This window comes from Strix uralensis, chromosome Z (genome assembly GCF_047716275.1).
Source record: "Strix uralensis isolate ZFMK-TIS-50842 chromosome Z, bStrUra1, whole genome shotgun sequence".
Taxonomy (NCBI): domain Eukaryota; kingdom Metazoa; phylum Chordata; class Aves; order Strigiformes; family Strigidae; genus Strix; species Strix uralensis.
Genome location: NC_134012.1, coordinates 22,583,117 through 22,596,383, shown reverse-complemented (window position 1 = coordinate 22,596,383; position 13,267 = coordinate 22,583,117). Strand labels below are relative to the sequence as shown.

Genomic DNA, 13,267 nt, shown 5'->3' with positions numbered 1-13,267 from the left:
TTGGTGGATGAGGAACTGGCTGGATGGTTGCACTCAAAGAGTTGCGGTCAACGGCTCAATGTCCAAGTGGAGAGCAGTGATATAAGAAGGACACAGACCTGTTGAAGCTAGTCCAGAGGAGGTCACGAAAATGCTCAGGGGGCTGGAGCACCTCCCTTATGAGGACAGGCTGAGAGAGTTGGGGGTGTTCAGCCTGGAGAAGAGAAGGCTCCAGGGAGACCTTATAGTGGCCTTCCAGTGGTTAAAGGGGGCTACAGGAAAGATGGGGAGGGACTCTAGGGATAGGATGAGGGGTAACGGTTTTAAACTGAAAGAGGGTAGAGTTAGATTAATATAAGGAAGAAATTCTTCACTGTGAGGGTGGTGAGACACTGGCACAGGTTGCCCAGAGAGGCTGTGGCTGCCCCCTCCTTGGAAGAGTTCAAGGTCAGGTTGGACGGGGCTTTGAGCAACCTGGTCTAGTGGAAGGTGTCCCTGCCCATGGCAGGGGGTTGGACTAGATGATCTTAAAGGTCCCTTCCAACCCAAACCATTCTATGATTCTAATGCTGTCACAGTAGGCCTGGACATGCACTCCTGAGACCACAACTCAAAGTCCTGCTGCTCCTGCTTTGCAGCTGGGGACAGACTCTTGGATTAAGAGGGGAGATTGTGGTATTGAAGTCAAAAGCAACAGATGCAGTGAGAAGGAACATGGTACTCCTTTAAATTCAGTGCCATGCAGTTCTTAACGGTAAGAGTGAGAACTCAGAAACTCAAGAAACCTGAGCAAATTATTTAAATCATTACTACTGGATTTAAGTGCTTGGACTTACACACCAAGTGTGGAATTCATCTATTTGTATACATATATATTAATTTATATTATATGGGTATATGTTATACATATTCTATATAAGATACATATATTTTATAATCACACCCAACTTTCAAACTGCACAGGTTCTCTTCAGAGGCCTACTGAAAATCTGTTAGTAGCAGGTGCCTGAGCTACTTGGACACTTCTACAGATTCTGTCCTATATAACTCTACATTGAAGACTGAACTGAACTACATTAAAATGCCAGTGAATCACCTTTATTTTTAAAGGAGACTTGTCATCTTCTGAAAAAGCACAGATTTCATTTACGGGTTTCTGTTGTATTTTCCTTGTATGAAATTAGTTAGCTTGGAGAAGTAACAACGAGGTACATTTTTTAAAAGGTATGTAAAAGGAAGGAGTATTTACTAACCTACCATTTTACCAAGCGCACTCTGGAATGCATCAGTAAAGCTATTCAGAAGATTGCTGTCATCACACTGTGTTGCTTTGTAGAACATCTCAAAGGATTTGAACCCATGATTTGCAAAACGATTTACTGAAAAATGTTGGAGAAATAAATTTTCACTGGTCAGTGCAAGAGTTTCAGAGGTAAAAGCAAGATCACTCAATCTAAAAATGGAATACACTAAGCTAAGAAGCATTGTCTTTAAATCAGCAAATCTAAATTCCTGGTGTTGTGTACATGAAACTGGATCACTCATACCTCCACCAATACAGTTGAACATGACCCTTTGGCAGGCATCCAATTTATTGGGAAAGGTAACAGACACTAAAAAAAGGTCTGTTTTATCTATTTCAGCATTTTCTTAATGGAAGAAACCTGTGAGCTGTCAACTAAACTCCGTACTTACTTTTCACTGAGAGAGAAGTACTAAATATTAAGTCCTATCACTAACGCTGCTAGGCTAAATATGAAAAATTCTCATGCAGAATTTAAGCAAATTAAAGTTTCTAAGTGTCCAAGTTACAGCTTTTGAATTAATATGATATCTCTGAAACGTTACTTTCACTTCCTCATAGGTGAAACAGTTGCTGAAACCAAGAATCCACTCTGACGGAAGTGGATGCAACATGGTGCCAAGAATGGCTTCATATGTAGCTCTAATACATTTATTAGTAGTGTCACTGAAGCTGGGAAATTCCACAGCTGAAGTTTTGCATGTGTCCATCTCAAAGAAAATACATAAGCGCTTCTGATGTGGTGATAATTAGATACGCAAGTACAGCATGCACTGTGCATTTGGATCAGTAAGTTGCAAATATTGTTGAAATTCCTGTTGAAAAGACACTGTTAGTGTTTTTAAACAAACTGTGTCAAATACCAATTCAAAATAATGACAGACCTTGTCTACATCACCATCTTTGCTACTTCATGATTCCCAGGAATCAAATTCTCAGCTATTGTTGTGTTTTAGAAAGCTTCTGAAATAACACATTTAGGGACTTCTAGGCATTCTTTCACAATATTTGTAACGATTTGGAGGCAGAGGACAGAGAAGATTTGTCATCATTAAATAGAAGTAATAATTTCTGCAATATTTTCATGTGCTTCCTTGTTAAACATAGTGTTTGATGAGTTGCAGATTCATTTTAGTAACAATAAGACTTACAAGAGCAGCCAGGCCACTCTGGAGAGAAAGGTGGCTTCCAGACACCATCCTCATATGCACAATAGTAGTTTTCACTTGACCCTTCTGAAAAGCTATAACCCTCTGCACAGTGCAATGTGCAGTTAACTCCCACTTTATCTGATGTGCATGTAAAATCACCATTCACAGGCTCAAAGGAGACTTCACAGGGAGAACCTATGAAAAATGCAAAGATTTATAGATTGATGAATGTAGTGAAGTAAGTAGGCACACAGGAAAACAGCACTGATAGCATTTCCAAAAGTACCTAGTATCCACCTGATCTTGCCGCTGTTGAAGTCTGTGGAAGTATTATCATTACTTCCATAAAGGCGAGGTCAGGCTACTGCTAAATTATTCTCAATATGACACTGGAATTTGAAATCCAGAAACATGAAGACTTCAAAAAATTTGTGATACATATAAGAAATTAAAAAACCTCAGAAATGCAAGACCCAAACCCTTCTGTATTTCTGCAAAGGTGCATGCTCGAGCATATACTTACTAAAACAATACAAAATATTAATTAAATTTTTACATGAACTTTCATACAATGAATTCTAATGAATACAATGTAAACTATATTACATCTTGAATTCTGAAACTAAACTTTATCCATTCTGCACTACTGCAACAACACATGGACTTGTCAGAATCATCTTAGGAGGGACTGACTGTAAACCCTCAGGTATGATTTATTTTACAGGACAATTGTGAATGAGATTGTGAATGTCTGAAAACATTATGTCATAAACACTGAATGACAGAAAGTCTTTGGTGGTGCAGAACTTGAAATAATGCTAATTCTAAGAACTAGCTTGTTCTTGCCAAGATTTACAGCAAATCAGAAATGAGTACATCCATTTGCAACTTACCTTTTCTAAAAGCTATAACCAAAATTCCAGTTCACGTGATTTTAAATTTTCTCTTCACTAACAGATTTTTTAATACAGACATCCAACTGAGACATAAACACTAGAGATTAGAGATGAAGTAGAATTTTCATCCTTAATACTTGATCTGCCAAATTATTCTTTGGCCTTTAAAGAAGAAAGTGAACTGTGGGGAAAAGATGCTAATGCAATAAACACAAATGTACCAGTATATAGGTACACACAGCTTCTAAAATCTAGAGTGTTCTAGTATCTGTTACAATATTTGTAGGTAATATTTCCATAAAGTTTTTCTTTTTAACTACAGATTTGCCATAAGACTTCAGTAACGTGTATTATTTCATTTCACCTGGTATCTGTCACTGAGAAGAAAATGGATTACCGTTTTACTGCTGCATGAATCGTAACTTCAGTGCTTTTACACCTAATTTGAATTTATAGGACCAAATTCACTGCTGTGCTGCTTCAGTCTTAGACAATGTATTCATGGGTACTAACAAACATCCTGACTGCCTTGAAGTTACTCCAATATAAAATGGAAATAACTAAAAGAAAAAGTAGGGTAGCATTGTATCCTTTATTATATTCAGTTAAAACAATCCCATACACTCTTGACCAAAAAACTAAGACGACAAACCTTTGATGACAATGTGGATCTCACATGTCCTGTTATTGCCAGAGGGATCCATGGCTGTGTATTGAACTGTTGTCTCTCCTTTGGGAAAGAGATCTCCAGGTGCATGACTCCTAGTGACAGTCAGTGGAGCACCTAGAAGAGTTAAAAGACAACCTAAAACATCAATAAGTAAAAGAAGGTTGCTCACACCCAACCTTGTCAAATGGAGAAGGAAATGGCAGCATGTTTTCCAAATTATAATTCTAAAATAAATTATAAAATGTATAAATTACAAAACAAAAACTTAAAAATAAGTAAGAAAACCCTCAAAAAATCCTTAACTCCAAGGGACCAAGGGTGCACAGGCTGGAGTTCCCTAGCCTTCCACTGTTGCATGCATGGTTTTGGGTGCACTATCTCACCTGAATTGTCTGAAAACTGTGGTTCTTCCCATGTCGCTGGGTAATCATTCTCTACTGCTTGCATGGGTGGTGGAGATCTGCATCTGTCAATTACAGGAGGTTCTGCATCTGCAGAGTTTGAAGGGATGGCATGACATTAGCTTACGGAACTGTCACCACATTCAAATGAAATCTATAACGAGAAGCAGTCAGGTAAACAGCAGTTTTAAGTTCACATCAGAAAATACAACAAAGTTAGATGCACACTTGTAAACCGCTGCAACTGGTAGATGCTTAGGGATGAACAGGACTAATTATTCTGCCGGACTCATGGTTTCTGCATTCTGTTTGCTTTCTACAGAGCAAACCTTGTTTAACAAGTCTGACAAATAACACAACAATCTCTGACAGAGCTACTTGAACAATGGTTTGCATCAGCAATGTGTGGGAACCTTGGAAATTTTGCTGGAGTCTTTAAAGAAGGAAAAAAAAAGATATATATGATGAAGGCAATAAGTGACAACACAATAAAGCACCTAATCTACCACTATGAGGAAAAACCTTAACATTCAGAATGAACAACAGTACAAAGAACAACCCAAATTGAGCATCTGGGAGCAACGATTGCACACCATGCAAACTATGACCCATGATCAGCAAAGCATTTATGGAGATGATATTACTCCTGGGCTTATACCTGCAAACATAAAGGCCACAGTGACTCACAGTCTCTTTCTGCACCAAATTAAGAGGTTTCAATCATGACAGACTCCTTCCCAGTGATTTTTACCAGCACTTACCAATAACCTTGACACTGAATGTACAGCTTGCCTCATTGCCTGACTTATCAGCTGCTGTGTAAGTAATGGCAACTTCACCAATTGGGAGAAGAAACGGTGGTATGAAAGCTGGGGTAACGTGAACTGAGACCTTTTATAGGAAAACACTTGTTATTTAAAAAACAAAGCTGGTTAGTAATCACAACACTCATGTTTCAAGAAATGACCACAAAATAGTATCCTTCAGTGTCGAGCCTACTTAATGCTACTTCTTAATGCAAACAGCCTCTTCAAGTAATGAGGACAGACTTCGTAACAGAGTGCTCTGCTTCCCTTCTCAAGACTGACTTCTTTAGAGTAACAGGGATTTACTCAGCATTTGGACCCTGACCTACTGCAGTTCACAGCACGGTGCATTAAGAAAACTCAGGACCAACTCTTGTTTGCCTCATTGCACTGAACACACACTATGTCAGCTCAGAACCTGCTTTGCCTGCAGTTCAGCTCTTCAGCTGCAGGGCAGCAGACCTGGGAGATGAGTGGAGCACAGTTGTGGGTTGTAAGTACTTACATACCCAGTTTTAATCTACATGTTTATGAGTCAATAACTCACAGATGCTTCAAAACATTCTGGCATGGCAAAGGAATCCTACATTTGGAGTAAATACACTTACACACCGTCTGCTGCTCTTTCATATGGGTTAGAACTCTCTTAAGGAACTTCTCTTTAAAAAAAAATGTTTTCATGTGAACACAGCAGTTTTCCTGACAACTGTGGCTTTGACAAACCAGCTACAACTAAGAGCTAAGGCACTTGGTTTCTAAGTTCAATGAATGACCCCGTGTCAGCAAAGCTACAATACCTGACCATGGCTATGCTACAGCACAAAATGTGTGAACTTAAACCTCTTTTACTGGGATAGTCCACGGTTTCCAAGTGCAAAAATCTCCTGTGTTTGCAGCAAATTAAAAGCACACACAGAGTCACTGTTCCTCTGCTGACTCATGATAAAGCATGCAGTTGCTGTAACTTGATCACGTCTGAGCCTGTAGGGAATGTTACTCTTTATGAAACAGTTCTGGAGCAAGTTTTCCTTGTAACTCCATTTCCAGACCTCTGATATCCATAGCAGTCAAAGGCCCATGTCTGAACCTTTCATTGGATAAGAAAATGAGATTTTTCTTTCTCCCTTGGGAAGCTGAAGTGAGTTTTTACTTATCACAGTGTGTTCTTGTTAGCCTTTTAGATTAATGAACTGGTTTGCTTCCTTCTGAGAAGAGTTTATTAAACTTCTTCACATTCTAAGAGCTCATTTTTAAAGCAGCTGTCTCCATCTTAAAAACAAGGGCACATTCTTTCTTTGGACCACATAAATTAACTGTATGAGATTTCATGCACTTAAACACCATGCAGTGTCCTGTGACTGCATAACCCTAATGAAGACAGAAAATGCTGAATTCTTAAGATACAAGCTTTTCAGCACATTTTCCTTCTACTTCTGCTTCTCAAAAGAAAGAAATTCTAGTGGGTCATAAAATTAATTTGAAATAGCTAGCTATAGAAAGACTGCCTCCAGACAAATGTATAGATTTTAACTTGCCTCATCTCCAGAGTTATCCTCAGCTGTCGGTACCTGCCAGGTGATATTGGCAGAGTTATGATGTTCCAGAGTCTCAGTCTCAATATTTTCTGGACAGTGGATCCGAGGAGCTTCAATATCTGATCCAGAAAAAGACAAATTAGTTTTGTATGTGGGATTATAGAAATAAAACCTTTATAATGGTTAGACTGTAACTTGTTATAATCACTTTTTTTTTTTGCGCTGCCTGGAATATAAATGCACATGTTTTTGCAAACTTCCTGTCTCTGATCTTTTTTAATTCTTGCCTACAGGCTCACACATAAACAGTAAATTCTCCTGGGGAAGGGACTATTTTTTGCTGTACTTTTGTACATCACTGAGCACAATGAGACTATGGTTTGTACATGCAACCATAAACCAAGGAGTAAAAAAGACAGAATGAATTTGTTTCTCTTATTATTCATCCATTCATTACACACATATGCTCATTAAGAAGGAATGGCTTCTCTAATCTTTCACTGCCCACACATGACACATAAAGACAAAAACACTTGTTTCTGATAATCAGTGACTTAAAAAAAAAAAGTATTTGTGACATGATATATGTACTATGAACAAGACAGTAGTGACTCTCAGATTCCCTGGACCATGGTGTGGAACTGACTTGAAAGAAACAATGGCAAGATTTCTGGCACCAGCTGCTGGAAATGTGCCTTAATAAACTCCTGCTACAAGGTATTGTATAGGACAAATGGAGTCTTCTTGTGACAATGTGACAATGCTGGATGGTTTCAAAGGACTGTGGTACAATATGGGTAACTTCACCACCAACATTTAAGCCTCAAGTTTCTCTGACAAACTTAAAAACAATTCTTCATTTTCCTGGCACAGGACCTCCCAAAACATTTGTGGTCCGGTTATTTTATTGCTGTAGTATTGTTTGATAAATGGTCTCTAGACTCATGAGACAAGGACGCATTCAGCTCTGAACTCATCTATGCCCAGGAGGCTTTAAAATAACTCAGAACTAATATCACTTGTATTTTTATTACTAAATAGTTCCAGTAAAGACATAACTCAGGCAATTAAACCTCTGCAATTAAGAGTGCAAAGCAATAAATACAAGTGATTTTGCCTTCCTCTGAACTCATTCTGAAGAAAATTTTATTAGAAATGCACTCTTTTAAATAACTACCAGTTATGGTTCACACTCCCCTGACCACAGCCTTCAGGCTGAGGCAAATTCCATTTGAAAGTGAAATTCTTAAAAAGAATAATAAATAAGTCAAAAAGAAAATGGCTATTTTGAACTGGCCAAATATGTTGGCAGCAAAACAGAGAGAGAGCAATTGAAATGCAACTGTTCATTTTTACTAGAAAAGAATAACCCTCAGAGTTTCTTGGTGACTCTTATTTTAGGGTTTTATGTACTGGTAATACCTAAAAGCTTGAACCCAAGCCATGCTGCTTTATCTTGATCCAAACACTTCAGCTTGCAGCCTTATGCTGGGATCCCATCAAATATTAAAAACTGTGGTTTGGCACAGGTTTACACAAAAGATTCAGAAAAACAATGTGGTACATCACAGGGTGGGAAATAATATGTTTAAAGAGGGATAAAATCTTCCTGGCCATTACAGAGAAAAAAGTTCTACCTCCGTTTCTGTAGTGACCTGGCATGATGACTGCCATGACTGTTTTCTGTACTGTTCTTTAACCCAGTGGCTGGTAAGAGCCCCAGCTTGGGGTGGAAGCATTAGTTCTGGGAGCACAATAGTTCATGAAGAGGTGAATAGCATTTTTGCTTGTATCCTCCTATAATCCAAAGTCCAACTCCTTCAAACTTGGTGTGCCTGCGTGTAAGGGAATAAATAACCCTGAAGAGGTGGGTAAATATGGCAGAACCATATTAAAATGCACATGACCATCTTCTGTCCACCTTTATACTCCGCGCACCTTGTGCCAGCCAATTTTGGCCTTAACTCTTGTGCACTGTTGCTCAGGGCATGTCAACAGTCACAGTCAGTTCAAAGACAGATGAAATGAACCATCCCTCTATAGTCTATCAACCAGGGTTTACACAGTATTTACAGATTTGCTCCAGGGCTTACATAAACCTGTGCTAAACCAGTAATAGTATTCTTATCATTGTTGTTTTACTAGGAGTGTGGGTTCCACTTTGAATATCTTTAAGCTAAGAGCTTTCACTTCTACTTTAAAATTTTGAATTTACCTGCACATCAGGCCTTTTAGCAGGCAGCTTCGCAACAACAGACTTATGAGATGGATACCAGGAGAGACAGTTCATGATGAACACTGTAAGATGGCACTCAAGGAACCTCTGAACTCCACACTTTTATTACAAACTACAAGTAAATCTAAAAGACAAGCTATAATGGTACAGGCCACACTTCTTGTAAACTGTGTAAATCACGTTTTCCCCAGTTCAAACGTGTCCTCACTCAGTTATTTGCTGTGTGCTTCCTTTCAATTCTGCACATGTGCACACAGGAATGATTTTGTGCTGGTCTCTACCTTTACACAGAGCCTCCTGGATGTTTGCACTCCATCTCCCAAACGAAATGCACCTCAGTTCTTCTCTAGCTCCTGACAAGATGAATCCTTGGGAACAGCTCAGCTGGCACACAGTCCCAGAAACGGCAGGCTCCAGCCCACATCTGGGAGGGAGAACTGTTACACCTGCTGGTTTCTGGAGGATGGGACAACGCATTTCTACAAGAGACCAGTAGAATATGTCTTTTAACTGACATATACAAAGTATACAATCAAAAAAATCTGCAAATAAAGTTATACAGCAACTCAGAGGGAACACAAAATACACAGACTTTTTAAGAGTCTGCATGCACTATGAGTACATCAAAACAGTAAGACCTGCTGAAGCTCTGTACTCCAGTCCTGACTGAAGTAAGCAGCATCCAGGATACCAGGTCTTCTATTTTCTCATGCTTTCCACTGGGACAGAAAAACAGTATTTGTCACGCAGCTCTACTGTATCTTACTCTCTCTGTTTTTCACTTTTCCTTTAAAACTTCATGGTTGCTTTGTAGCTGCATTTCCTTGCCTTCTATGGAAACCAGACTTACAGCAGGAGAGAGGTAATAGTCTTGTATCTGTTGCCTTCTTCAGCTTTTACACTGTCTCTTGAAATAAGAATGAGAGACGAAAAAGGACATCCTGCCATGAGCTCACTGTAGGTTATGGATATGGCATGTGATTTTGCCTACCACATTCCAAAAGGAATGAAATTTGGCTTGGTTTTGACTGTGCTCAAACCCAGATGCAAAGACTCAGGGTGACCGTAAGTGGCAGTGGACCTTCTCTGTAAGGCCAGGAAGGGCCGATGGTTGCCTTAAGGCTTAAAATGGAAGTTTTGAACTATTTTATTACTAGAATTTACTACAAATTCTGAAGACAATTTGCATCAAAGTGTAAACTTCCAAAAACCACAATGTGTATGAACAGGTTCAACTGTCATGAAAGCTTTGTTTCACTTCTGAGCTGTTGTTTTTACCATGTGAGGCAAGGAATGTCATTTTTACTTCAAACATGGAGGCATTAACAAACAGGGCAAAAAGGGGTATGCCGTGAATGCAGTTCATACATTTTCAGTAGTGTTCCTTGCAACAGATAATAGACAAACAATCAAGAAAAATGCTTCATTTTTTATATCCAATGAGAAGACTTGTAACTCTTTAGCTAGTCAGCAAAGTAAGCAGACAGGTCTTTACACAAAGGGCACACAAAGAACAACCCAACCCAGCTACAGAATGGAAAGCTCTGTTCATCTCTTAGCAATGCTTTAATGACACAGAAGTGGTTCACATTCAGAATACTTCATATTCTTTTTCTCTCCTCTCCTAAAACATGCAGCAAATAACTGAAAACAGGTTTTACTGCATGAAACATAATTTAAAGATTGCAAGCGTTCTAAGTATTTCCTGCCCTTTAAACTCTCAATACTGAAATAATGTTTAAAGTCCAACCAATTAATAACTGCACTTCATTTCAACAGGATGCAAAGATCACAAATGTTAACACATTTGTTCACTTCAGGCAGACACTGTTGGCTATGAAATGTAAAACAACTTCATCAGAAAAAAAACCCCAAACCCTAACGTTTGGTTGCTTGCCACAGGAAGGTAATGGACAAATACCAGAAAGATCAGAAATTGCAGAAAACAATGCTTGAAAAGACAAGCTAAAAGCATTAAAATGTATACTGTTCAGGGAACAAGTAGAGGAAAAGCTGTGGAATGTGTACGCATGGAAACCTGCGAAAACCGCATCTCTTCGGGAAGCAGTAACAACCCTCCTGGGTGAGATGCTTCCAACTATATTAGCAAAATCCTACTAAAGCACAATCCTGAAACATCTGACAAACATTCAGGATAACCTTTGGTAGACGTAGCCCGAGGGAATCTCTTCTAAGAAGTGGGACAGATTTTTACCAGAAAAAAAAACCTGTAACAGTGTTATTGAGCCTTTTTATCTCTGCTCAATTCCAGAATTTGATCAAGATGACCCAGGAAGTCTGGACTTCATGAGGAGCAGAGTGATATCCATGATGTTAGACATATGGACAGGGAATTAATAGAGAGAGAGGAAAAAAGTACTTCTAAGGAGAGACAAGAGTCTGCTTTTGTTTGCAACTGCCTGGGATGAACCACAACACTGTATGATGATTCTTAACATCAAGAGGAACTTCAATATTGTAACAAAAGAAAAGACTACCAAGGAAATCATGCGTCCTTCCATCAATCCCTTTGCAAATACAGTGTTTCAGTGAAAGAATTGGCCAACTGCAATTACAAGTGTGGAGTAGTAATTCTTTCAACACTAGATGGCATCAACACGCTGGATGCCATCTGTACTTTCACCTTCACTAAACCTTGAGCAAAGCAAGAACTGTATCTTGCAAAATTAATTTTGCAAAATTCATTAATTTTAACATGCTGGATATTAACCTTTTGCCAATGGGGAAGAAAACACAAGAACATGACTGTGGAATTTTTTTTTTTCAAATTGGACAAATGACAAAAGATTCCCTTTTCAGCAGATACTTTGTTTGCAAACCATCTAATGTGTAACCTACTCAAAAGCAACTCAATGCTAACAGCATCCTTCATGAAAAATATAAAAATTTAAAACATATGTAATAGCTGAACTTGCATTAACTTCCAGTCTCTTGGAAAAAGATGCATATGACAACAGACCTCACAAAAGTGACTGTAAACAATCCAGGCTATGTTATGGTACAGTGTCAGTTATGGTTACAGATGGTTGTAGTCTCAGTGATCTAACTTTTAAATATGGTAAACTTTGCACTGCTGCACATTCAAACTGAAAAGCATTCAGAAAAAGATCTAGGAAAGGACCCTGAGGTCCAAGAAATCTGTTTCAAGGTAAGAGACTGAACCCAATTCCACTTCATTTTTGTAATAGAGGGGTAGGAAATGAATAAATCATCACTTACAAATGTCTAAACACAGCAGGATTTCTGGTACCTTTTATGTAGTAGATGACAAATAATAGCTAGGAGCCGTTCAGACTAAAAATAAATGGAGAATACCTCCATGACAATGATGAACATTCAGAAAATGAGTACAAAAGGTAGTTTTTGAGGAGGACATGACATTAGTCTTCTCATCTGCATCCTTTCCTGAATAAAATTCCACACATCTATATTGAACAAGAATCTCAGCAAGCTTGTTCTGAACACCAGCCACAACAAGAAGCAGCAGAGACATTTTCCAGCTAGCACTCTTCCCTCTGTGACAATCAAAGTTAACTTTCATACTGGATATTCAGACTCAGCAGAAGGAAGCTATTGTCATGGTTAATCCAGGAATGGAGGCAATATTGCATGGTGTGAAGAAATCTTCTGCTACAGAGTGGAGCTGGATTTTAATAATCAAAATGCTAAGCTAGGAAGGATGAATTCAACTGATGAATACAGTTAATCTTCCAATTATAATCTTCCAACAGGATTTCAGGGTCCCTTCCTTTTGAAGTTAATTGAAGTTCTTCCACTGACTTCAACAGAATAAAGATCAGGATCCCTTAACAAACTGTCTTGATAAATTAATACTTGTGGATTATTTTCATCATTTTAGAGATATCTACAGTTAGAAATTTCTTCTTGTCTCATGCAAAGTCCATATTTTTAAGCCTGCAGTAGAACAGTAAAAAATAGTCACAGGTTCAAGCCAAGTCTGGACCCAGGTGACATATACTTCACCCTGACTTTAGTCAGCACTGGATCAGCTTCTGAATTGCTGGACTTTAAGCTTGTGCTTTTTTTTTTTGCAGTCTACCCTTTGAAGTGTTTCAACTGTATTTCTTCCTCTTACCTTTCTAAGTTAATTTAACACCTGTCACTAGTCCTAAATGGGTACTTCTGAAATCTACAATCCTCTGTTTCTGAAACAGCAATGTATACTTACCTATATCTGCACAGCTGGTGTGATCTCTGAATCCTGCTTTAGAGGTACCTGGTCCCTAATTTGCCTAAACTCTTATTTCC

The 13,267-nt window shown here is 38.6% G+C and overlaps 1 protein-coding gene across 1 annotated transcript in view; it reads right to left on the bottom strand.

Moving 5' to 3' along the window:
- Positions 1–13,267, bottom strand: part of SVEP1 (sushi, von Willebrand factor type A, EGF and pentraxin domain containing 1) — a 132,305-nt gene that overhangs the window by 65,385 nt on the left and 53,653 nt on the right. Inside the window, exons 7-13 of the mRNA XM_074856279.1 lie at positions 9,259–9,456; positions 6,742–6,860; positions 5,162–5,291; positions 4,383–4,490; positions 3,982–4,113; positions 2,434–2,628; positions 1,237–1,358 (exon numbers count right to left, since the gene is read on the bottom strand). Coding sequence (XP_074712380.1) covers positions 1,237–1,358; positions 2,434–2,628; positions 3,982–4,113; positions 4,383–4,490; positions 5,162–5,291; positions 6,742–6,860; positions 9,259–9,456 — 1,004 coding nt within the window. The remainder of the gene's footprint in view (positions 1–1,236; positions 1,359–2,433; positions 2,629–3,981; positions 4,114–4,382; positions 4,491–5,161; positions 5,292–6,741; positions 6,861–9,258; positions 9,457–13,267) is intronic.